Below are 25,237 nucleotides of genomic sequence, written 5' to 3' on the forward strand. Positions count from 1 at the left end.
CTGACGCCTCTTCTCTCTGGGCATCTCCCTCTCTGCACTTATTCTGGCTCTGATCTCCGGTTCTTCTGTTTCTCTGAGCTCAATCTCACATCGTTTATTGTCTCTGAATTCTCTCCTCACCCATCTCCTCTCTGAACTCCGACTCTCTGACCTCCCTCATATCTCTCCCCCAACTCTTCTCACACATCTCCCCACTTTCTCTGAGCTCCCACTCTTCTTTCTCTCTGATGTCAGTCTATTCTCTCATCCCCCTCCCTCTGTGAACTTTCTCTCGATATATCTTCTCTCGCTCTCTCCACTCCTACTCTTTTACTTCAACATCTTTCTCTCACTCTCATCTCTGAACTCCCTCATCTCTCTCTGAATTGTATGTTCGTTCATTTCTTATCCCAATCATCTCTCCTCTATCCAATTCCCCCTCCTTCTCTCATCATGAACTCTTCTCTTTTTGATCCCTCTGATCTCTCCTTCTTCACTGCTGGATCGAGCTCACGCTCTTCTCTCTGCCCTGTTCCCCTGCTCTCTCATTTCTCTGATCTCTCGTTACTTTTTCTTCCACTCTTCTCCCTCTCAGAACTCATTTTCTCTTTGATCCTGCTCTTTCCCTGTCCTCTTGCTCCTCTTCTGTCTCTGATTTCGTTCCTCTCACCTCTCTCTCCCTCTTGAATTCTCTGTGGCCTCTCACTGTATCTCTTCTCTCTGCCCAGTCCTCCCTTCCTTTTCTCTGAACTCTGATTTCCATCTTTCCTTTCTCTCCTCATCCCTCACTCTGACCCCACTCTCCTCTCCTCTATCTGATCTCCCTCCCTCTCTGAGACCTCTCTCATCTGCTTCTCTACTTAACTCTGTCTTCTTTCTGTCTGAACTCTCACCTCTCAGTGACTTCTCGATATATCTCTTCTCTCTCTGAGCTCATTCTTCCTGAACTCTTCCTCCTCTCTGAGCTCTCCCTCTGATCTCCCTCTCTTCTCTCATTTCCCTGAATGTTCTTTTCTTAACTCTTCTCTATTTCTCTGAGCTCAATCTCTACTCCCTTTGAACTCTCTTCTCTAATTTCCCTCTATTCTCTCTCTGACCCCCTCTATTCCTTCTTTTCTATCCGTAATCTTACTCGCTTCTCTCTAATCTCATTCTTCTCTCTTCCCTCTGAACTCTCCCTCTCTGATCTCATTGTTCTGTCTCTCATTCCTTACTGCCCTCTCTCCTCCTCCTGTCTGCTCTCCCTTCTCTCTCAGTCATTTCTTTCTCTTATCCACTCTTCTCCCACATCACCCCATCTTTTCTCTCCCACTCTGGGATCTCCAACTCTCTCAACTCCCTCATCAAGCTCACGCTCTTCTCTCCTACCTGTTCTCATTTCTCGCTCTCTGATCTCTTGCTACCCTTCCTTTGCCCCCACTCTTCTTCCTCTCCTCTCTCCTTCCTCCTACTCAGAACTCTTTTTCCCTCTTAACTCACTTTCCCCGCCCTGCCTTCTCTCTGAGCTCCCACTCTTCTCTGATTTCTTCTTGTCACTTCTTTCTCCCTCTGACCTCTCTTCTATGTTCTTTTCTAATTTCTTGTCTCTGAACCCTGATTTCCATCTCTGAGATCTATCTTCTGCCTTTTATTTCTCTCTCCTCACTCTCTCACTGACCTCCCTCTCTTCTCTGTGAACTATTTTCTCTCTCATTTGACCTGCCTCTTCACTCTCACTTCTCTCCCCATCTGTCTCTCTGAACTCTACCTTCGTTCTCATAAATTTTCTTATCACCTCTTGACACTCTTTCTCCTCCTCCTCTATGAGCTCCCACTCTTCTCTCTGATGTCACTCTATTCTCTCATCTCCTCTCTCCACTCCGACTCTTTTATCGGAACTCCCTGATTTCTCTCTGAGTTGTATGCTGTCTTTCATTTCTTACTCCCCCCCCCCTGAGCTCCCTCTACTTTCTCTTACCCAGTCGTCTCTCTCCTCTATCCACTTTCTCTCTGAGCTCCCTCCTTCTCTCCTCATGAACCCTTTTCTCCTTTTGATCGCTCCCTCTTCACTCCTTGGTGGAGCTCATGCTCCTCTAACTCCCCTCTATTCCCCTGATCTCTGCTCCTCTTTCTTTCCCCCACTCCCCTTCCTCTCCCCTTCTCAGAACTCATTTTCTCTTTGATCCTGCTCTCTCCCTCGTCCCTGAAATCATTCTTCCGTCTGTCCTCTCTCTCTCCTCCCTTCTCTATCTGATCTCCCTCCATGTCTGAACTCTCTCCCGATCAATCTCAGGCTCTTCTCGCTGAGACCTCTCATCTCTCTCCCTGAACTATCTCACCTTGATATATCTCTTCTCCTACTCTCTGACTCATTCTTCTCTGATCTTCCTCTTCTCTGAGCTCTCCCTTTGCCCCCTATCATCTTCTTCTCTCTTTGAACTCCCTTCTCTAATTTCCATCAATTCTCGCTCTGATCTCTCCCTCACTCTGACCTCCTCCATTCCCTCTTTTCTGTCTCTGATCTCTCCCTCATGTCCTTCCTCCCACTCTTCACTGTCCTCCCTTCTCTCAATCATTTCTTTCACTCCCTCTCTGAGCTCCCTCTACTCTTTCCCTTACCCCACTCTGATCCTTGATCTCCCTATCTTTTCTCTCCCACACTCCGATCTCCCACTCTCTCTCAATTCCCTCTAAACTCCTCTTCACTCCCTGATCGATCTCGTGCCCTTCCTCCTTCTCAGAACTCACTCTCATCTCTCCCTGCCCCATCTCTACACATGTATCGCCCTGTGTTCTCTCTGGTATGGCTCTCATCTCTCTCTTTGATCTTCCTCTCTCACATCTCCCTATTTTCTGTCTGATGTGCCTCTTTTCTCTCATCTTTCTGCGCTCACTCTTTCCAAACTCTCTCTTCTCTATCTCCCCGTGCTCCCTTTGATCACCTCTCTGGTGGCTCTCATCTCCCACTCTTCTGTCACTCTGTTTTCAATCTCTTCCCTGTCCTCCGTGATCTGTTTCTCATTTCTTACTCCCTTCATCCTCTCTCTTCTTTCTCTCTGAGCTCCGTTGCTCAGCTGTCTTTTCTCTCTCTGAGCTCCCTCTACTATTTTCTTATCTCACCTCACATCTCACTTTCTCCTCTCTCTAATTGGCTCCATCCAGCTCTCCCCTGATTTACTCTGAACTCTCTCTGTGACCACTCGATATCTCTCTTCTCTCTCTCAGCTCTTTCCCCACTCTTCTGTCTCTCTGAACATTCTCTCTCTCTCCCCCCTGAACTCTATCTTCTGTCTCTCATTTCTCTCTCAATTCCTTCTCTCATCCCACTCCTCTCTCTCCTACTGTCTAAACTCTCCCTTCTTTAAAATATATCTTCTGCCTTTCATTTCTCTAATTTCCCTCTATTCTCTCCCCTCTGCTCATCTCCCTGTCTTCTCTATTTCTCAGAGCTCAATCTCTTCTCTCATTTCCCTCTGAGTCTACTTCTCTCTTTGAACACCCTACTCTGAGTTCCCACTCTTCCCTCCCAAATCTGCCTCTGCCTCTCCCTCTGATCTGTCTTCTTTGAACTCTATCTTCTATTTCTTACTCCCTTCTCTTCTCCTTCTGTCTGCTCCCCCTTCTCTCAATCATTTCTTTCATTCTTCCTCTGATCTGCATCATTCCCTCTCTCTGAGCTCCCTCTCTGATCTCTTGGCTACTCTTTCTTTGCCCCCACTCTTCTTCCTCCTTCTCAGAACTCATTTTCTCTCTTTGATCTTACTCTCTCATCTCACTTTCCTCTCCCTGCCCCGTCTCTTGTCTCTCTGAGTTCTCAATCTTCTTTCTCTCTGACTCCTCTCTCTGAACTCATTCTTCTTGGATCTCTCTCTGTTCTAATTTTTTGTCCCCGATTTCCATCTCTGAGATCTGTCTTCTGCCTTTCATTTCTCACTCCTCACTGACCTCCCTCCGTTATCCCACTCTACTCTCTCCTCTGTCTGATCTCTGAACTCTATCTTCTTTCTCATAAATTCTCTCATCACCTCAATCTCTTCCTTCTCTCCTCTCTTAACCCTTTCTAAAATCTAACTTCCCAATCTTCTTCTCTCTGAATTATCTCTTATGCTGATCTCTCTCTCCTTTTCAGAACTCACTTTCCTCTTTGATCTCCCTATTTTCTCTTCTCTATCTCCCTGATTTCATTTTTCTCACTTCTATCTTTGACCTGCCTCTTCTCTCTCTCCTCTCCCTCTACGCTGTCTGTATTCTTTCTTCTGCACACTGTCCCTTATCTACTTTCTGTAATTGCTAAAGTTCCTTTTGTTTTTCCAGACACACATGGCTGCTGCTTACACGGCAGGCCTCGCTGTGGGAGCCCACCTGACGCACTGAGGCTCACCTCTTCACTGACCGGACTTGCTCTCAGGACTAAACACTGGGGCAATGAAATATGGACAATCTCCAACTTTAAATAAAAGTTTTAAAGGCGGGTCCAACGTTTTGCCAAGCTAACGCTGCCTGTTGGAATTTTCACCTCAACTGGTCACTGAGGAAGACGACTCAGCACCGGGAGCCTCCCAGTCACTGTCAGTGTTTCCCTGGCCGCCTGTCTGCTCCCGAGACGGTTTTAAACATGATAGACATGTCCTACCTGGTAAGCTGTTCGCATCTCAGAGGCCACGGTGTCTCCGGAAGGCCCTGTACGTCGAGCCGCACCCTCCTCCGAGGGCCTGACCACCTCGGACACGGCCCCGAAAAGCAGCGTCTTCGGAGACCGAATACCCGGGATGGGAGATCCTCTCTGGTCTGCGAGGCAAAAACAGTGACAGCGTCTCATTCCCTCCGCCACCAGTCGAACAGCCAGTCCGTGCAAAAGAGAACAGGAGGGGGATGACGTCAGCACCACTACGATCATGCTGCCTCCCCGAGTGTGAATAAGACTGCATTTAACCCCGGCCCTATGGTAGGAAACATTGTCATGTGTAAATTATAAGAGCGAAGGAGACACACAGGTACCGCCTCCCCCTGGGACGCGTGTAAGACGTGAGCACAGGCTGGAATCACAGGGCACGCCCTCTGCAGGGGGTGCATTCCTCACGGGAATGGTGTGGGCGGCCGCTGTCAGACTCCGGAGGGATGATGCGGATCAGAAAGACCCCGGATTGCTCATCACCCGAACCTCAAATACACTCACCGGCTCTACTGCTCCCATGTCCAGAAGCAAGAGGCCAAATCTCACTGCCTTTCCCACAAACACTCCCCACCAAGTCAGCGTGGACGTGGGGCAGGCACGTTACCTGACCGGCTTTGCTGAGACGAGTGAACCCTCTGCACACTTCGAGGCTGCGGCTGAGACGCAGAATAGAAGGGACCAGATTTCGTCCTGCCGAGTGCCAGCTGCTTGACGCGAGGGCTTCTTCTCAGACTCACCTCTGCAGAAGCAGAGCCACAGCCGTCAGCAGGGAGACACGCCACCTGACCTCTCCCACGTGCATGTGAGCAACTTCATGTTACCAAATACAGACAGGAGCCTGACACGCCATTGGCTGAGACTTCATTGTTGTAGCAAAGAAGGTGGCCTACGAGCCTGTCACCTCAGTGTCATGACCGGCCACCATGAAGCACGATGGGGAGTGAGAAACATGTGTAAAGTAGTCACGCTTGTAAAAATGTTTAAATTTAAAAATTGCAGTTTATGCGTATATCACATATATTAAACTGTTCACAGTATTTCAGAGTTATGGGATTACCAAGTGATTATCAAAATTCTGACTTTTCTATTTTTTTCTGATTTTTCAACAATAAACATCTATCTTGATTTAAAAAAAAGTCAATCTTGGGAAACTCCACCACATATACCTTTAAAAAGCCACTCACCACTCAAGATTGCCAGTGTGTGCAGCACTGTCACCTACCTGTGAACAGCTTAGAATAGGGGTGGGGAACCTTTTCCTGCCAGGGGCCATTTGGATATTTATGATAACTATCATGTGGGGACCATACAAAACTATCAACATCACCCCTAGGGCCTTGGCAGGGCCAAACCAAATGATCTCACGGGCCTGACCTTCCCCAGCCCTGTCTCAGGGTGAGAGGCTGAGCGGACCAGGGCGTGAGGTTTCCACAGAAAGCACGTGAAACTCCCACACAAAGGTAGTAGGTACCTTTCTCCGGGGACTCCTCAACCACGTCGATTTCAGGACCAGGGTCAGAGGACCTTGAGGAACCAAGAGCACCAGGATTAATCAGAATCACGAATTAATTCACAGTGAACACACTGAGGAGATACAGCCGCTCCCCCCACGAGTCTGACAGCACCGCCGTTGGCCAGCCCTCTCTCACTATCAGAGTTAAAACATTTTAAAAATATATATTTCTGAGAGAGGGAGTGAGAGAGAAATCACAATGATAAGAATCATTGACTGGCTGCCTCCTGCATGCCCCCTACTGGGGACCGAGCCCAAAACCCGCGCATGTGCCCTTGACCGTAATAGAACCTGGGACCCTTCAGTCCACAGGCCGATGCTCTATCCACTGAGCCAAACCAGCTAGGACTTCAAACATTTCTTTACAACTTCAAAATTAACTACAGATGTATACTTCTGCCCTGGCCGCTGTTTCTGTGGTTAAAGCGTCAGCCCGCACACCGAAGGGTCAATGGCGCGTACCTGGGTTGCAGGTTTGACCCCCCGGCCCACCTAGTGGCATGTGTGGGAGGCAAGTAATCTCTCCCCCCGTCTCTTCCACTCTAATACCTACAAACTTCACTTCTTACCATTTATTCTGTAGAAAAACTGGCACAAGTTATGTGAAACCCTAACACCAGTAATGACAAGACAGAGCCTTGACAAGACACACATGTGCTCCTCCCTAGCGTCATGTTAAACACGTGCAGTGTCTTCCTGTACATTACATGCAGCAACTGTGAGGAGGACAAGGGCGGAGAGCAGAGGCCGCCTGGCTGGGACTCAGGACCCAGAGACAGGGCAGTGAGCGCCCAGAAGTTCCTCTTTGCTCCTCAGATCCCATGGGTGCTGGAGAGGCCGACACCCTGAACACACCCAGAGGTGCGGCCAAAACTGCCCTCCGAGAACCGGGGCAGGGGTCACAAAGGACAGACACTGTCAGGGGAGACCTGCTCTGCCCAGGCAGCTGCCATGGAAACCGCCCCTCAGCACAGGAAGTTGGGACTCTAGACCCCAGCCCTGCCTGGCCATAATGAAGACCCACCTCTCCCTTCCCCATGTCAGCACATGGATTTTAAAATTGTGAAATAGCCAGCCCAGCTGGTGTGTCTCAATGGTTGAGCGTCAACCCATGAACCAGAAGATCAGGGTTCGATTCCCGGTCAAGGCACATGCCTGGGTTGTGGGCTCGATCCCCAGTGTGGGGTGGGCAGGAGGCAGCTGACCAATGATTCTCTCTCATCACTGCTGTTTCCATCTCTCTCTCTCCCCCTCTCCCTTTCTCTCTGAAATCAATAAAAAAGATGTGGATTATCCATTCAACAGCATATTGCTCAGTAACAGAAAGGGATGAACTGACATGTGAACAACACGGGTAAATCTCAAAACCACTCGCCAGGTGCGCGAGGCCAGACAGAGCCCCTCCCGTGGGTTCTCGGCCCTCGGAGCTGACAGGGTGCTCTCTGGCTGTAAGAAACAGTCGGGATCTGAGTCACAAAGCCCATGGAGCAGGGAGAGCTGCCTGGGGGGTGGGGCGGCCGCACGGGTGTCACTCACCTGCCCTTGATCTGCCGGTGCAGCAGCCGCCCGGAGACCTGCTTGTGCTCCGGGGTCTCGGCCACAGTCCTGGTCAGCAGCCTGGGATGCCCTGCAAGGCGAGCAGCACAGGGTCCCTCAGACACGGCCGGTCCCTCGGCCGCAGGGACCTCGGCTGGAGAGACCCCGAGGGGAAAAGTAACTGGAGGCAACCAGGGAGAAGGGGAAAACGGGAGATCCATGAGCTCCTGCCGTAAAGCGGGTCTCGGGACTGGTTGGCGTGAGCAGCCCTTGCCCAGGTCGCGGTGAGATTACCTCTGGTCCTGCCGCCGCTGTCCAGCTGGTGCCGCAGGCCTTCCACGGCCGACACGGAGTGGCTTCTCGGCAGCCCCCGCTTCGCCGGTCTCTTTGAAGGAGAAATTTCCTGGGTGAAGAGATTTCTTCGAACTTTGGTCACTTCTGAAAACATAAAAAAAGACAAGTATTATCACTTATAGATGCCGTATCTGGGAAAAGAAAGTTATCCACAACCGAGAGAAGCTGCTTAAGGAAACTATTCTACAGACTGACTACTATATGCTAGTAGACACTGGGGAATTTCCTTAACTACTATACTCACATGGTACATTAAAGTTATTTTAAGTTGATTTTTAGAGAGAGAGGAAGGGAAAGGGAGAGAGAAACATCAATGTAAGAGTAAAACATTGATCAGCGGCCTCCTGCACGCCTCCTACTGGGAATTGAGCCGGAAACCTGGGCATGTGCCCTGACTGGGAATGGAACTGGCAACCTTTTGGTGCACAGACGAAGCCCAATCAACTGAGTCCCACGGGCCAGGGCTAAAATCATTTAGTTTTATAAATTCAATGTAAACTCAACCTTCCAGGAACACACGGAAGGCCCACAACACTTACCCTGGAAGCTTTGCTCGCTGAAGAATGGACATAACCCTGAGTAAGAGGACGGGCCTTTCCATACACCCCAGAGTTAGGACTGTCCTCCCTTTTACGCCGCTGTGTATTCAGCTCAGCCTCAGGTAGAAAGTGTTCTTTCAACTTCAAAGATTTTAATCTTCTTACAAATATTTTACTAATTTTCTGGGTTATTTTAAATGCCCTTCCTCACTCAACAGCATGAAAGCTGTGACCATCTAGAGACTCAGAGTTAGGGGAGGAAGCTGAAGAGTCAAGAAACACTTGGCAAGGCGAGGAAAACGGCTTCTTTTTTTTTTTTTTAAATATATTTTTTTATTGATTTTTTACAGAGAGGAAGGGAGAGAGATAGAGAGTCAGAAACATCGATGAGAGAGAAACATCGATCAGCCGCCTCCTGCACCTCCCCCACTGGGGATGTGCCCGCAACCCAGGTACATGCCCTTGACCGGAATCGAACCTGGGACCCTTCAGTCCGCAGGCCGACGCTCTATCCACTGAGCCAAACCGGTTTCGGCGGAAAACGGCTTCTTAATCTTAGGGTGGCATCCTGGAGGCTACGTGATAATTGCCCTGCGGTAAAGTCTTCTAAGAGCCAGTCATCGAAAGAAAACCAAAGGAAACAGGCCCACACACTGGGAGGCCCCTGATGTCTTCCCATCGGTGACATACACATTAACCCAAGGACCCCAATCACACAGCGAAGTTTTAAAAGAGTTCCTCCAGCCCTAACCAGTTTGGCTCAGTGGATAGAGCGTCAGCCTGCGGACTGAAAGGTCCTAGGTTCGATTCCGGTCAAGGGCATGTACCTTGGTTGTGGGCACATCCCCAGTAGGGGGTGTGCAGGAGGCAGCTGACTGATGTTTCTCTCTCATCGATGTTTCTAACTCTCTATCCCTCTCCCTTCCTCTCTCTGTAAAAAATAATAAAATATATTAAAAAAATAAAATTAAAATAAAAAATAAAAAAGTTCCTCCAGCTCCACGTAAGAGCCCTGCTTGCTGCCTGAGGCTGTCTACAAACCTGATTTACGACCTGACGGCTAACCTGGACTTGCTACTTTCTGTTTCGCCCCAGTTTTTGAAAAGTTTAGTATCTACAGAAAACTTCAAAGAATAACACAATAAACAGTTGTTGCTAAAATTCACGCACTGTCGACATTCGTGCCCCCCCATTTGTAATATTTCCCACCCCCACACCGCAGAGGAAGGGCAGACATGAGACTCCTCAGTCCCATGTCTCCTGGGTACGAGGGCACGTTCTCTAGCCTATGACCCAGGAAGTCACGATTCGATTCCCAGGTGGTGGGCCCCATCTCCTGTGTGGGGCGTGCAGGAGGCAGCTGATCCATGATTCTCTCTCATCACTGATGTTTCTATCTCTCTCTCCCTTCTCCTCTGAAATCAATAAAAATATATATTTTTTTAAAAAGAAATGCTTTACAAAAAAAAAAAAAAGATTCAGGCCAGTTATTTTGCAGAATGCAGCATTTTGAGACCACCTGAACACCTCATTCTCCTAGTACATGTTATCTGGACATATGTCACTAACCAACAACTGCCCATAACTAGGCAGCTGCTTAAATACATGCAAGTGAATAAATGTGTCGTTCTAGTCAATGAACAGGTGCCGAGAGAACGAAGCGTACCTTGTACTGGATCTTTCACTGGGAGTGAGGGCTGCGGGAGCGTGGGGCGAGAGTTCTCCTGAAAGATGAGAAGACCCAGTAAGAAAACAGATATGCATTTAAAATAAAGGAATAAAATTCCACATGGAACGCTTTGATCCTGACAGTTCTCCTTACGGGAATCCATAACAAATGGTTGCAAAATGCACAAAAATAGATACATGATCCAAGGACACTGAAGGCTGCAATAATAATACAAAATAAGAAACTCCCTAACTATCCATAAAGACGGAAACAAATCAATGATGGCTCATCCATCCAACTCGGACAATAACAGAATTAGGAAGGTCTGTAAGAATAGAGAAGGAAGCAAGACCTGGATATTCTAACACAGAAAGAGGTCCACAATGGGAAAAGGCAAAATGCAGAATAGAAAACAAACAAACAATGTCAGTAAACCTAGTTTTAAAGGAGTAAGCTTTCCTGACTGGTCTGAAATGAAGTTTCGGTCCCATGAGCACCAGCTTTAGAAGGACGAGTTACACACAATGATGAATGACGACAAATCATCATCAGGTCTATTGAGGGCAGCCTGACACCTCTGGGCCGTCCACTTTGGGATTCCCCCCTCTCCAATCAGGATGCCAACATACATCAGATTTGCATCTTATTCACATAGTAAGGTCTACTGAGAAAGTGAACACAGCCCTGGCCAGTTTCTCTCAAAGGGGCGAGAGTTTGATTCCTGGTCAAGGGCACATACCTTGGTTGCAGGTTCATCCCACCCCGGTCTGCAAGTATGGGAGGCAATCAATGGATGTGCATGTGTCTCTCTCTCCGCCCCCCTTCTAGTCTCTCTTAAAAAAAAAAAAGTCAATGGAAAAAATATCCTCGAGTAAGGATAAAAAGTGAAGACGCTAACTCTTTAACAGAAATCCCACTTCAGATTCCAAAGGACAGTTACAAATCTCGATAAACAGACAGCAAACCACCACTGTAATGATTAGCGCTTCTAAAGCTAGTTCTCATACACTTTTTTAAAAAATATTTTATTGATTTTTTACAGAGAAGAAGGGAGAGGGAGAGAGAGTTAGGAACATCGATGAGAGAGATCGATCAGCTGCCTCCTGCACACCCCCCACTGCGAATGTGCCCACAACCAAGGTACATGCCCTTGACCGGAACCGAACCTGGGACCCTTGAGTCCGCAGGCCGACGCTCTATCCACTGAGCCAAACCGGTTTGGCAAGTTCTCATACACTTTTTAAAAAATATATTTTTATTGATTTCAGAGAGGAAATGAGAGGGAGAGAGAGAGAGAAACATCAATGACAAGAGGTAATCACTGACTGGCTGCCTCCTGCACGTTGGACCAAGCCTGAAACCCAGGCATGTGCCCTTGACCGGAATTGAATCTGGAACTCTTCGGTCCACAGGCTGACGCGCTATCCACTGACCCAAACTGGCCAGGGCAAGTTCTCATAGATTTTTAATGCTTCTCAATAATCTGTGCAGTTCACAAGTTTCACCGAATTCTTAGCAAGGCATTCATTCTACTCGGTAAACAGACTCCACCTGGGTTTCTTTTTCTCTGCAGCCAACAAGCCTCAAGTCCTTACATCTGCCATAATCAAGTTACCATCGGACAACAGCACCAGCCACCCACCCCACACTTTAACTTCTTATGGAAAGAAAACATACATATTGGCACGCAGCCAGATCCCCTTTATGCTTGCACACCATTGTTCAGTGACCTCTTTGCTTATGTTAGTCAGTATTTAGGAGAATTCTCATCTACATTAAAGATTTTAAATGAACTCATTCCTTCCTAACTTGGGCTTACTGTTTTATTTACATTACCTCTGTCACACTTTTGGGTAAAAGGGTTAATATGTAACACATGTATATTTCTTTAGTCCGTGGATTATAGTTGCACACACATTCATAAAAACATCTCGCCCTAGGCTGTTTGGCTCAGTGGATAGAGCATCGGCATGCGGACCGAAGGGTCCGGGGTTCGAGTCCAGTCAAGGGCTCCTCCCAGGCCCTGGTTAGGGCGAGTGCAGGAGGCAACCAATCCATGTGTGTTTCTCTCACATCAATATTTCTGTCTTTCCCTCTCTCTTCCACTCTCTCTAAAAATCAATGGAAAAATAGCCTCAGGTGAGGATTAAAAAACATCTGATTTGACTTCTGTGAGCCCCACGCCCACTCCCCACCGCAGACACCGCCCTTCATTCTGCTCTCCCACGTGGCTCGAGCAGGACTAGGTCTCTGGCGCCATTTCCTGTCTCTGGGAAATGACTTACGTTTCTCGCGGGTTTCTGGGACACTTTCGGGATTTCAATTTGTCGACGATTCTGTGAGGCCTCCGCAATGCTTTTGTGTCTTATTAATGCATTTTTCCTTTTGGAAAGAGAAAGAAACAGTCAATGTACACTCAATAGCAGTTAAATTAGAAGGAAACTACAGTGCAAAATAAAACATTCTTTTTTAAAATATATATTTCTATTTATTTCAGAGAGGAAGGGAGAGGGGGAGAGAGAGAGAAACATCAATGATGAGAGAGAATCATTGCTCAGCAGCCTCCTGCACGCCCCCCACTGGGGATTGAGCCTGCAACCCAGGCATGTGCCCTTGACCGGAATCCAACCCAGGACCCTTCAGTCCACAGGCCACCGCTCTATCCACTGAACCAAACCGGCCAGGGCTAAAACATTCTTTAGATAAAGGTCAGCCATCTTGGTCTTGGCCAGAATTTAAAGCAAAGCAAGTCAATCCCAGAATTTCCAAAAGTAAGTATTATAAATTCAACTAGTTATAAACAATGAAAAGCATCAAAGGAAAACTTAAAAAGCTGAAACCCTACGCTCATCTCCTACAAGGCTCCTAGTTCCCGGACACCCCACGGACAGTCAAGCGCTCTGGGGACTCAGTGGCAAATACTGTGTGTTCCCCAGGTAAGCGTCACCTGCTCCTGACACGCTTCCGAACACCCAGGAACCAGAGCAGACACTCCAGGGACTGGCTTCTGTGATTCAGACAGGAGGGCACAGGGAGTCAATGGATGACAAACACACATACTGGACTGTGGTTTAAACACACCCTCGGGCCCTAGCCAATTTTGTTCAGTGATCAGAGCGTTGGCCTGCGGACTGAAGAGTCCCGGGTTCAGTTCCCGGTCAAGGGCATGTAACTGGGTTGTGGGTTCGCTCCCCACCCCAGGTTGGGGTTTGTGAAGGAGGCAACCAGTTGATGTCTCTCTCACATCGATGTTTCTCTCTCCCACTTTCCCCGCTCCTCCTCCCTCCCTCCCTTTCACTCTCTGGGAAAAATACCCTTGGGTGAGGATTTAAAAAATAGTAATTAAACACACCCTCTGTGAGAACTGGAATATACAAGGAACGCCTTCAATTCCCAACGCCCTCCTACCTTCTCTTCTTAGCCGATCGGGTTCGCAGCTCCTCCAGCTGGTCGGAGTCCGTGCCGCCGGGCGCTGACCTGCCGCCACCGGCCATGAGGGGCACGGAGGAAAGCGGCGACTTGCCCTCCTGTGTCACAGAGTCGTCGCTGAAGAAGTCTGTGGGCAGGACCCCCGCCAGCTTCTGAGGAACCACAATGCCCAGGCTGTCGTACAGTTGCCCCAGCGTCTTCGGGATGGAGTTGATGTACCTGTGGGAGGGTCGGCTACATGGGGAAGAGCCGTCACGGTGGCCCCTCCATCCCCCCCTCCATCTCCTGCATGGGAAATGGTCCCTCCAATTCCAGCATTCTGAAACAACGCCATACGCAGTCCTTGGTGAAACAGTGTTAAGGTTAGGGGAGAACTCAAACTTACAATCCCAGAATTTCTTCCAGAAACGTCGCCAGGTATGCCGAGTCCTCAGTTAAACACACCATGCGCAGCAAATCCGCCACCTGAAGGAGATTCCGAGGTGACTACACCCTGAGAGCTTCTAGCACGTTCCCAGCGGCCCCGAGCGATATACTTACCTCCTCCACCAGCTGCTCCACGTCATCTATGCTGTCACGTATCGACGGGCACTGCACACACATCTCCAAACGGAGAAACACCTGCAGCTGGCACCTTGAAAGAGAGAAACACTAGTCAGTGGTTCTCAACCTTCCTAACGCCGCGACCCTTTAATACAGTTCCTCATGTTGTGGTGACCCCCAATTTCATTGTTACAAATTAAACATAATTAAAGCATAGTGATGAATCACAAAAACAATATGTAATTATGTATGCATTTTCCGATGGTCTTGGGCAACCCCTGTGAAAGGGTGGTTTGATGGCCCCCAAAGGGGTCGCGACCCACAGGTTGAGAACCGCTGCACTAGGTTATAGCTACTCTGAAGGTCACTAAACTTGACCCCCTTCCTCAGTCATAGATCTACTTATATACAAAACAACAAAACGGAGAACCGTGGCTTTCTCTAAATCAGCGGTCGTCGGCTGGTGGTCCGCCGACCACTGGTGGTCCATGAGGTCCAAAAGGTTGGTGACCACTGCTCTACCGACATGGTTATCAGGTAAACAGGTGACAAACTGCATCAGATGATAAAGAATCAGCCACAAAAGCCTCTCCGAGCAATTCGCCATCTGTTCTAAATGGCTACAAGCAAGGCTTAGAGTTTGTTTTGGAGCAATGGTTAAAAAAACCAACAAAAAGGTTACTTACTCTCTGATTTTGTCCTCTTTATCCCGGTTTTTTCCCATGTCTTGTCTAAGACTTTTGCTAGTTTTTAAGAGGTTATTTTTGACTTGATACAGGCAGTCCATCTGAAAATGCAAAAGTACCACATAGGAAAAGGTGACATTCCTTGTCATCATTTCTAATTTCTTCACGGCTGACAAGTGCCAAAGAAGGGAAGTACATTCCTTTACACACTCCCCCTTCTTTCACTTTATTTTTTTTTAATATATTTTATTGATTTTTTATAGAGAGGGAGGGAGAGGGATAGAGTCAGAAACATCGATGAGAGAGAAACATCGATCGGATGCCTCCTGCACACCTCCTACTGGGGATGTGCCCGCAACCCAGGTACATGCCCTTGACAGGAATCGAACCTGGGACCTTTCAGTCCGCAGGCCGACGCTCTATCCACTGAGCCAAACCGGTCAGGGCCCCTTCTTTCACTTTAATGAAAAAATGGTGAAATGAATGTTCTTCTTTTCTATCTTCAAGCCTGCAGATTTGACTTTTTTTTTTAGTCCCCACCTGAAGATATTTTTTCCACTGCTTTTCAGAGAGAGAGGAAGGGATGGAGGGAGAGAAAGAGAAATACTGATGTGAGAGAGACACATTGACTACCTGCTTCCAGCCCAGACCCCAACCAGGGATGGGGACCAAACAAGCAACCCAGGAATGCACTCTTGACTAGGAATTGAACCCATGACCCTTCAGTGTGCAGGCCAACGCTCTGACCATTGAACCACACCGGCCAGGGCTTGACCTTTCTTAAAAGGAAGATTCCATACAGTAGTGACTGAGATGTCTACATACTATAAACAACTCCTGTTCACTTAAGAAGAGTCTGGCTTCACTAGCCTTGAATAGAAGCAATAACTGGTCTAAAACAGTGGCTTACAATATCCCTGTGCATAAGGGTCACGTAAGAAGCTGTTGGTATATAGATACCCAGGTCCCAACACAGGGACCCAGGTCCCAAGCAGACATTTGCTTCACTGCGTCTGGAGGAAGGCAGGCATCAGGTACTAAAAACTGTCCCACGTGCCCCAGACAGTGTTCATCAATGGTTAGAGCGTTGGCCCGCACACCAAAGGGTCACGGGTTCGAGTCCCAGTCGAGGGCACATACCTGGGTTGCAGCTTTGCTCCCCAGTTGGGATGTGTGTGGAAGGCAACCAGTCAACGTGTCTCTCACACCGATGTGTCTCTCTCACACCTATGTTTCTCTCTTTCTCCCTCTCTCTGAAAACCAATGAAAAAATGTCCTCAGGTGAGGATTTACAAAAAAACAAACAAGCAAAAACGTTGCAGGTGACTCTACAGTCCTGGCAGGACTGAGGACCACTGGCTTAATTCATGTGGCTCACACGCAGCTCAGATAAGGACAGAGGAGAGCACGTGGCATTACGGGCCTAACCCATGCCCTTCGTTTCTGCCTTGTTAGAAAGACCTGGAACTGTGCTCACTGCTCCCCTCATCATGTATGAATCATGCCCTGCATACAAACATGTGAACCAAACCCGCCAATAAGCAACGATGACATTCATCGGGACCCTCTTACCTCTAAGTCCTTGGTGCCTTTGGACTTGAGAAATGCTTTAATGGTTGAGATCATGTTCTGAGCACATGAATACAACACGGTTTCTCCTGTGGCCACAGTCTTTTGGTAATTTTCATGTATGTAAGATTGTAGCTCCTCTTCAGTTTTAAAATCTGTTACAAAAAGAAAAAAAGTTAAACTGAGGACTTCCAGTAAAGATGGCCGAGTGGGTAAAGGCTGTGCTTGCTTGAGGGATAGGACTGAAACGTACACAAATATGAGGGTGTAAAAGGTACCCCTGCACTCAGACACTGAATGCTGAAGTGAGGAGTACCTTTAGGTTTGGCGCTTCTTCGTGTCCTTCCTCTGGGCTCCAATCTACCCGCTGTTCTCCCACCTGCTGTCTGCTGGGTCCCCCTGTCCCCAGCGGCCTCTGGACTGCCATCTGGATGCAGCTTCTGAGCCTTGACGTTCAGCCTCGCGACGTTCAACATCTTTAAGGAGCGGCACATGGTCTTCATCTTCTGCCGCACTGGCGTGCGAGGGACGCCTCCTACCAACCATCGTGGGAGGGAAAGTGAAAGAAATTTTACCCCAGTGGACCAAGAACTACTTCAGTTACCAAAAAACCAAAAAACCCCACTGCTTTAATTCTGCACTAAGAGCTACTTTTCCCACTTTATAATGCAAAAACTTTTCCTAGAAGCTTATGCTAATGAAATCACTAAAGAACAAACCAAATCATACGCATGATATGTACACTACAGTATCATTTATAATGATATCAATCGAAATATTCAACAACAAAAGAATTCTGTAAATTTTGTTAAGCAGTGAGGTGGAATAGTAACTGAAAAGGCAAGGTAGCAGATGAACAAATAATTCTGTAAGCGACACACAAAGTTGTATTTAAATTTGTTATAACTAAAAATAAAAATGGTTTATTAAGAAGGTAAAATTGTGGCTCATTTTTTATTATTTTGTTAATCCTCACTGAAGTATAATTTTTCCATGGAGTTTTAGAGTGGAAGAGAGGGTGGGAGGGAGGGAGAGAAAGAGAAACATCAACGTGAGAAAGATTGGTTGGTTGCCTCCCGCACACACCCAACCAGGGTCAGGAATCAAACCTGCAACCCAGGTACATGCCTCACCAGAATCAAACCTGAGACCCTTCAGTGCACAGGCCAACACTCTAACCACTGAGCACATAGGCCAGGGCTATGGCTGATATTTTAATCACTATTGTACTAACGTAATTATTTTGAAATTTGAAATAGAAGAACGTGTCCTTGTTTATTCGGTTACCATTTCAACCTCATTTTAGGGAGTATTAACTCTTTATAAAACATACAGTCTCAAAAAACACTCAAGAACCTCCTTGGTATGAGCGTACGTTTCTTTCTGCTGTCTTCCTGGTTAGCCACAGCGGGTTCTTCACGAGACCTTCTCAGGTAGAGCTCGGCCAGGCGGCGTGTTAACTCGCTCTCAGTCTTGGAAGACTCTTCCTTAGTGGGCGAGGCAGCCTGCAGCAGCCTGTGAACAAGTCAAGAAGGCTGGTGTAAAGCTGAAAGTCTAATTTCCCCAAATGCTTTAAAGACAACACGACAATAACAACAAAATGCCTCTTTTTATAAGCTAATCAGAGATGGCCCCACAAGATGCCTTCAAAAGTATGCTTTCTCAAGAGGGAAATGGTCCCTTTTCTCACGCTTTGAACAAACTCAGAGGCAAAGGCTACCTGTTCACAGAACCATTAATCGTTACACACAGTGTTGACTTTTTTTAACAAGATCTTCACGTCCCAGGGTACATGTTTGATTACGGCAACTACTTCACTTCTGCACTTCCCTGGTTATTTTTTGCTCAATGTCCATGCATTCAAGTGCAAGATGATGGAATGAGGAGAAATGGGGAATGAGGAGAAATGGGGGTGAGGGGTGATTAGTTATGGAACACTTGTCCACCTAGAGCAGTGGACGGCAAACTCATTAGTCAACAAAGCCAAATATCAACAGTACAACGATGGAAATTTCTTTTGAGAGCCAAATATTTTAAACTTAAACGATATAGGTAGGTACACTGTTATTAACTTAATTAGGGTCCTCCTAAGCTGGCCTTTGCTAAAAATGTCCTCAATCTGATGGAGGTACGTTCGCCGAGGTTGACCCCTTCCAACTCTCCCATCCACACGCGTCTTGTATACTTGTTTCGTCTGTCTCCTTTCGTTCATCCTCTCTATATGTCCAAACCATCTCCACATACCTTTCTCAATCCTTGACACTACATCTTCTTTCACTCCACAACGTTCCCTAAAATTAACTTAATAAACTTTACTTAAAGTTTTAAGTCAACTTCGCACTGTACGTGCGCGCCCGCACGTGGTATTCTGTGGAAGAGCCACACTCAAGGGGCCAAAGAGCCGCATGTGGCTCTTGAGCTGCGGTTTGCCGACCACTGACCTGGAGCTAACTACCAGGCACTAAGGAAATCACAAAAATGGGACAACTTTCAAAATGTATTACTTGTATTTCACTATCTTCCATTACCTGATATAATCTGATTTAAAAATAGGAGAAAGTTATGATGCCATTAGCAAAAACTAAAATCATTTCCCCTAAGAACAGGAACAAGACAGGAATGTCTGCTTTCACCACCCTTGTTCAACATAATATTGAAAGTCCTAGCCACAGCGATCAGACAAGAAGAAATAAAAGGCATCCAAACTGGAAAGGGGAAGTAAAACTCTCATTATTCGCAGATGACATGATATCGTACATAGAAAACCCTAAAGACTCCACCAAAAAACTACTAGATTTAATAAATGGATTTGGCAATGTAGCAAGATACTTAATCAAGGAGGTAAAAGACTTGTATTCGGAAACTACAGGACATTGAAAAAAGAGATAGAGGAAGACATAAACAGATGGAAGAATATATCCGGTTCATGGATTGGTAGAATCAACATCATTAAAATGTCCATAGTACCCAAGGCAATCTACAGAATCCATGCACTCCCTATTAACCCACCAACAGCATATTTCACAGATCTAGAACAAACACTCCAAAAATTTATATAGAACCAAAAAAGATCCCAAATAGCTGTAACAATCTTGAGAAAGAAAAACAAAGTTGGAGGAATCACAATACCAGAATATCAAGTTATACTACAAAGCCACTGTAATCAAAACAGCCTGGTACTGGCACAAGAACAGGCATATAGACCAATGGAACAGAACTGAGACCCCAGAAATCAACCCAAGCTATTACACTCAATTAATATTTGACAAAGGAGGCAAGAGCATACAATGGAGTCAAGACAGTCTCTTCAATAAATGGTGCAAGGAATATTGGACAGATACATGCAAAAAAATGAAACTAGACCATCAACTTATATCATACATAAGAATAAACTCAAAATGGATAAAAGACTTAAATTAAATGTAAGTCAGGAAACCATAAAAATCCTAGAAGAAACCATAGCCAGCAAAATCTCAGACATTTCTCGTAGCAATATGTTGACGGATACATCTCCTAGGGCAAATGAAACTAAGGAGAAAAATAAACAAATGGGACCACATCAAAATAAAAAGCTTCTGCACAGCAAAAGAAACCATCAACAAAACAAAAAGGGAGCCCACTGTATGGGAGAACATATTTGGTAATGATACAACTGATAAAGGGTTAATATCCAAAATATATAAGAAACTCATACAACTTAACAAAAGGAAGACAAACAATCCAATTTAAAAATGTGCAAAGGCTCTAAATAGACATTTCTCCAAAGTGGACATACAGGTGACCAAGAGACATATGAAACAATGCTCAAAGTCACTGATCATCAGAGAGATGCAAATTAAAACAATAATGAGGTATCACCTCACAACTGTCAGAAAGGCTACCATCAACAAATGACAAGTGCTGGCGAGGATGTAGAGAAAAGGGAACCCTGGTACACTGATGGTGGGAATGCAAACTGGTATATTATGGAAAACAGAATGGAGTGTCCTCAAAAAATTAAATTGCCATAGCTGGTTTGGTTCAGTGGGTAGAGTGTCGGTCTGTGGACTGAAGGGTCCCGGGTTCGATTCTGCTCAAGGGCACATGCCCGGGTTTCAGGCTCAATCCCTAGTAGGGGGCGTGCAGGAGGCAGCCGATACATGATTCTCTCTCATCATTGATGTTTCTATCTCTCTCTCTCCCTCTCCCTTCCTCTCTGAAATCAATAAAAATATATTTAAAAAAACAACACTGTGGTACATTTATACCATGGAATACTATGCAGCAGTGAAAAAGAAGAATCTCTTACCCTTTGAGGCAGCATGGAGGGACCTAGAGAGTATTATGCTAAGTGAAATAAGTCACTCAGAGAAAAAACAATTATCACATGATCTCACTCATATGTGGAATCTAATGAATAAAATCAATTGATTAACTGAGTGGATCCAGAGATATAGAAGCATGGAACAGAGGGCGGACTCCTTGAAGGAAGGCAGGGGAGGGTGGGTGTGTGGTAGGTAATCAACCAAAGACCTTGTATGCATAGATGCATAACCCATGGACACAGACAATAGGGTGGTGAAGGCCTGGGGTAGGGGGCAGAGGCAGGCTGGAGCGGGTCAATGGGGGAAAAGAGGGGACATCTGTAATACTTTCAACAATAAAGATTAAAAAAAAAAAAAGCTACGGTACCATTAGTTGAATCTGCTGGCAGGTCTACAGCAAACTCAGTCTCCCTAAGTGTGCTGGTGTTTTCCTTTACCAATAGGGAGAGTTTGCCTGTTTTGTTTTTTTACTCTCCTGTTAATTTTTTAAAGCTTTAGACATGTCAAATATACAGAAGAGATGAAAAAGCATTATTAAATAGTAAGTATGTACCTCGCTCCAAGATTAAATACTTGTTAACAGTTTGCCATATCTGCTTCAGATCATTTGTTTTTAATAAAATTTAGCATTATAGACACAGAGAAAGCCCCAATCTTTTCCCAGCCTTATCTCCCACAGGTATTCCTAGATTTGGGTCTTATTTATAGAGACATACAACATATGGATTAAAACCAGCATAAACTGCTATTTTATGTTGTAAATTACTTTAAAATATTTGCAATTTTTATTGTACTCCACATACTTTCATGTGCAAATAAATAGGTATTAGGTATATTCATGTTGTGCTACCATCACCCCATTCATCTTCAGAACTCTCTTCATCTTGTAAAACTGAAACTGTACACCCATTAAACAACACTCTCCGTTTGTAATTAGTTTTCATTTATTTGTTTTTTTAGCTATGAAATGTATTTAATTTCAGTAGAAGTGGTTTTTAATATGATCCTACTGGTTTTAAATTTGCTTTTCAGCCGAAACCGGTTTGGCTTAGTGGATAGAGCGTCGGCCTGCGGACTGAAAGGTCCCAGGTTCGATTCCGGTCAAGGGCATGTACCTGGGTTGCGGGCACATCCCCAGTAGGGTGTGTGCAGGAGGCAGCTGATTGATGTTTCTCTCTCATCAATGTTTCTAACTCTATCTCTCTCCCTTCCTCTCTGTAAAAAATCAATAAAATATATTTAAAATAAATAAATAAAATAAATAAATTTGCTTTTCAGAATTGTTTTTTTTCCCCCCAATTACAGTTGACACTCAGTATTTTATATTAGCTTCAGGTGTACAGCATAGCAATTAGACATTTATATGATTTACAAAGTGAAGCCCCAATAAGTCTAGTACACACCTGGCACCATACATAGTTATGTAATTACTTTTTAATGTTATTGAACTATACTCATAAAATGTGTCTATTATATAAAAAAAAACCACTCCTATCAAGATAACTGAGAGCTGATTTCAATGATCAATTCCCAGAGAAACAAAAGTTTTACCAAAATGACTCCATCAAATTCGAACTGGCGCCACTGAGGTTGGAGCAGGGAAACCAGCTCTCGGCAACAGCAGCTCTCCAGGGCGCGGTGCGGCCGAGCTCCTGCTGAGCCCACTCTGGACAGGGAGGAGCTGCAGGGACGGAGCAGAGATGGAAGGAAAAGAGGCATGAGAACCAAAGCGGACATCCCCGTTCTTGCGCCTGCCAAGGACTGACCGCCTTCTCACCCAGGACATACAAAGCGCAGCATTAGCGACCCTCCTTCATCTGCACCCACTCCCACGGCCTGTGTCTATGAAAACTGCTGCTCTGACTGCACGAGCGCACGCTTCCTGGCTGCGCCTCAAACACAGCAGGCGCACCCTGCAGGCCTGTGCTCAATGGCTTTCCAACCAGGCCTGCTTAAAATGGCACCCCTCTTACCCCATAACTGCCCCATTCCCCTTTTCCTATTTATTATATAGCACTTATCGCTTTCAAATATCCTATATAATTCCCTTATTTAGTTTATTGTCCTGTCTTCCAACTGAATGGTAAACTCTGTGAGAACGAGAGCTTTGTCTACTCTGTTCACTGGTGTGTTATTCCCAATACATAGCAGCGCCTGACATGCAGCAGGCACTCGCTAAATCTGTTGAATAAATGAACAAATGGAAGAAATACCAAGGTAATTGCATTTTCATCTACCTAGCATAAGTGACAATGCCATGAACCGGAAGGCAGACAGAATCATGACAGGTTCACGTGCAGTCTTTAGTAAATATGTTAAAAACCAGGTTTCATCTTATTCTCTAATTTCGAAGCGGTTCCACAGAGCCTTTGGCCTCCTCCGACCGCTTCAGGATTCTATCAATAATGACGATTTAAATTGCCTGAAGTACTAGTTTGCCTTCACCTGTTTTATAACAGATACTGGGGTTCTACTGAGAGCAGATGGGGCGCAGGGGGAAAGTCCTGCAGCCACCGCCCTGGAGTGTCAGCTGTTGGTTGCAAACTTACCGGAGGTGGTAGGATCTTCCAACAAACAGGGGGTCGGACTCAATATGACACCCATAACATCGGAACAAAGGGACGCGGTGTCCAGGGGGTTCTCGGCCACAGCTGTTTGGAGAAAATGCCTCTGAAATGCAGCCTCCTCGGTGCGGAACACGGTGAGAACCGTAGTGTTGGTAGAGAGCGGGGAAATAACGCCTGTGACGGGGGGCCAGCCGTCACCGGGGTCCACACTGGCGACCTACAGAAGAAGTTCCAGCTGGTTGAGAACTTTGCTGACATGCGTAAAGGAGAATGCAGCAGGGAAAGGCAATGACAGTTTCCCCAGATGCTTATTAATATAAAAACCTACGGAAGACACAGTCTTGGTGGATATTAGTGCAAGAATTGAACTTATTGATTATGTAATCCTAACTCCTCGATTTACAACTAAGAAAAGGCTAAATATACTAGGAATATTTATTGAGCATGTATTTTATTTTATTGATTTCAGAGAGGAAGGGAGCGGAGAGAGAGATAAAAACATCAATGATGAGAATCATTGATCGGCTGCCTCCTGCACGCCCCCTACTGGGGATCGAGCCCGCAACCTAGGCATGTGGCCTTGACCGAGAATTGAGCCGTGACCTCCTGGTTAACAGGTCCACACTCAACCACTGAGCCACGCGAGCCAGGCCTATTGAGCATGTATTATGTATTGATTATAATCCACTGGATCCTCCCAACCACTCTGATAAAGTTTAATTTATAAATCAGGCACAGTAATAGATTAACAGCAATAACTAACAATAAAATAGAACACTTACAACAATATACTGCAATAAAAGTTATGTGAATGCTCTCTCTCTATATCAAAATACCTCACTGTACTGTCCTCACCTGTTCACTTGAAGGAAGCACTTTTCAGCTTCTCTTTGGCATTTCTGATTTGCCGCCATCACTAGCCTTACACTTTGGGACCATTATTAAAATCAGGGTCACTAAAACGCAAGCACTGTGACATGAGACCGTCGATCTGATGACCGAACTGGTTACTAAACTAATGGGTGGGGCTGTACACGGCATGGAGACGCTGGACAGGGGATGATTCGAGTCTGAGGCAGGACTTCTGGAGACTTCATCACGTTACTCAGAACAGCACACAATTTAAAACGTATGAACTATTGCCCTAGCCGGTTTGGCTCAGTGGATAGAGTGTCAGCCTGTGAACTGAAGAGTCCTGGGTTCGATTCCAGTCAAGGGCACATGCCTGGGTTGCGAGCTCGATCCCCAATAGGGGGTATGCAGGAGGCAGCCAATCAATGATTCTCTCTCATCATTGATGTTTCTATCTCTCTCTGCCTTTCCCTTCCTCTCTGAAATCAATAATATATTAAAACAAAACAAGCAAAAGAAAAAACTGGATGAACTGTTTATTTCTGGGACTTTCCATTTAATATTTCAGACTGCATTTGACCGTGGAAAGTGAAGCCGTGGATAAGGGGGGCTACTGTCCCGTCACTTCACCACCCTAATACAGTCACTGCATTTGGCCCACGCCCTTTTTTCTTATGTGAATATAATTTAGCTTAATGGGATTCCAGGTACATGCAATGTTATAAACTTTCTTCACTGATGAGCATTGTCGTGATCTACAATGTAGACAATATTAATATTATTTACAAAAGCATCACCTGTTTCACTGAGATGATATTATAGAGGACAATCCTGGGTGTTTCACAAACACACTTATTCCCCTTTACCAATGATTTAGACCGGCGGTCACCAACCTTTTGGATCTTACGGACCACCAGTGGCCCACGGACCCCCGGTTGGTGACCGCTGCTCCAAAGGTTTCCTTAAACCAGCGTTTGCCAACCTCTCGGACCTCACCGACCTCCAGTGGTCTGAGGGCCACCGGCTGGCGACCGCTGTATTAG

At 46.1% G+C, this 25,237-nt stretch overlaps 1 protein-coding gene across 1 annotated transcript in view; it reads right to left on the reverse strand.

Moving 5' to 3' along the window:
- The window catches only part of TICRR (TOPBP1 interacting checkpoint and replication regulator), a 48,757-nt gene that overhangs the window by 8,209 nt on the left and 15,311 nt on the right, over nucleotides 1-25,237 (reverse strand). The window contains exons 4-19 of the mRNA XM_070400337.1: nucleotides 23,325-23,559; nucleotides 22,327-22,456; nucleotides 17,847-17,986; nucleotides 16,788-17,006; nucleotides 16,475-16,626; nucleotides 14,903-15,003; nucleotides 14,214-14,307; nucleotides 14,059-14,138; nucleotides 13,653-13,892; nucleotides 12,530-12,626; nucleotides 10,242-10,299; nucleotides 7,977-8,120; nucleotides 7,683-7,773; nucleotides 6,105-6,157; nucleotides 5,238-5,372; nucleotides 4,592-4,746 (exon numbers count right to left, since the gene is read on the reverse strand). Of these exons, the coding sequence (XP_070256438.1) occupies nucleotides 4,592-4,746; nucleotides 5,238-5,372; nucleotides 6,105-6,157; nucleotides 7,683-7,773; nucleotides 7,977-8,120; nucleotides 10,242-10,299; nucleotides 12,530-12,626; nucleotides 13,653-13,892; nucleotides 14,059-14,138; nucleotides 14,214-14,307; nucleotides 14,903-15,003; nucleotides 16,475-16,626; nucleotides 16,788-17,006; nucleotides 17,847-17,986; nucleotides 22,327-22,456; nucleotides 23,325-23,559 (2,124 nt within the window). The remainder of the gene's footprint in view (nucleotides 1-4,591; nucleotides 4,747-5,237; nucleotides 5,373-6,104; nucleotides 6,158-7,682; nucleotides 7,774-7,976; nucleotides 8,121-10,241; nucleotides 10,300-12,529; nucleotides 12,627-13,652; nucleotides 13,893-14,058; nucleotides 14,139-14,213; nucleotides 14,308-14,902; nucleotides 15,004-16,474; nucleotides 16,627-16,787; nucleotides 17,007-17,846; nucleotides 17,987-22,326; nucleotides 22,457-23,324; nucleotides 23,560-25,237) is intronic.

Source organism: Myotis yumanensis, unplaced genomic scaffold, assembly GCF_028538775.1.
Source record: "Myotis yumanensis isolate MYYU_CA2020_CCGP unplaced genomic scaffold, mMyoYum1.0.hap1 SCAF_20, whole genome shotgun sequence".
Taxonomy (NCBI): Eukaryota; Metazoa; Chordata; class Mammalia; order Chiroptera; family Vespertilionidae; genus Myotis; species Myotis yumanensis.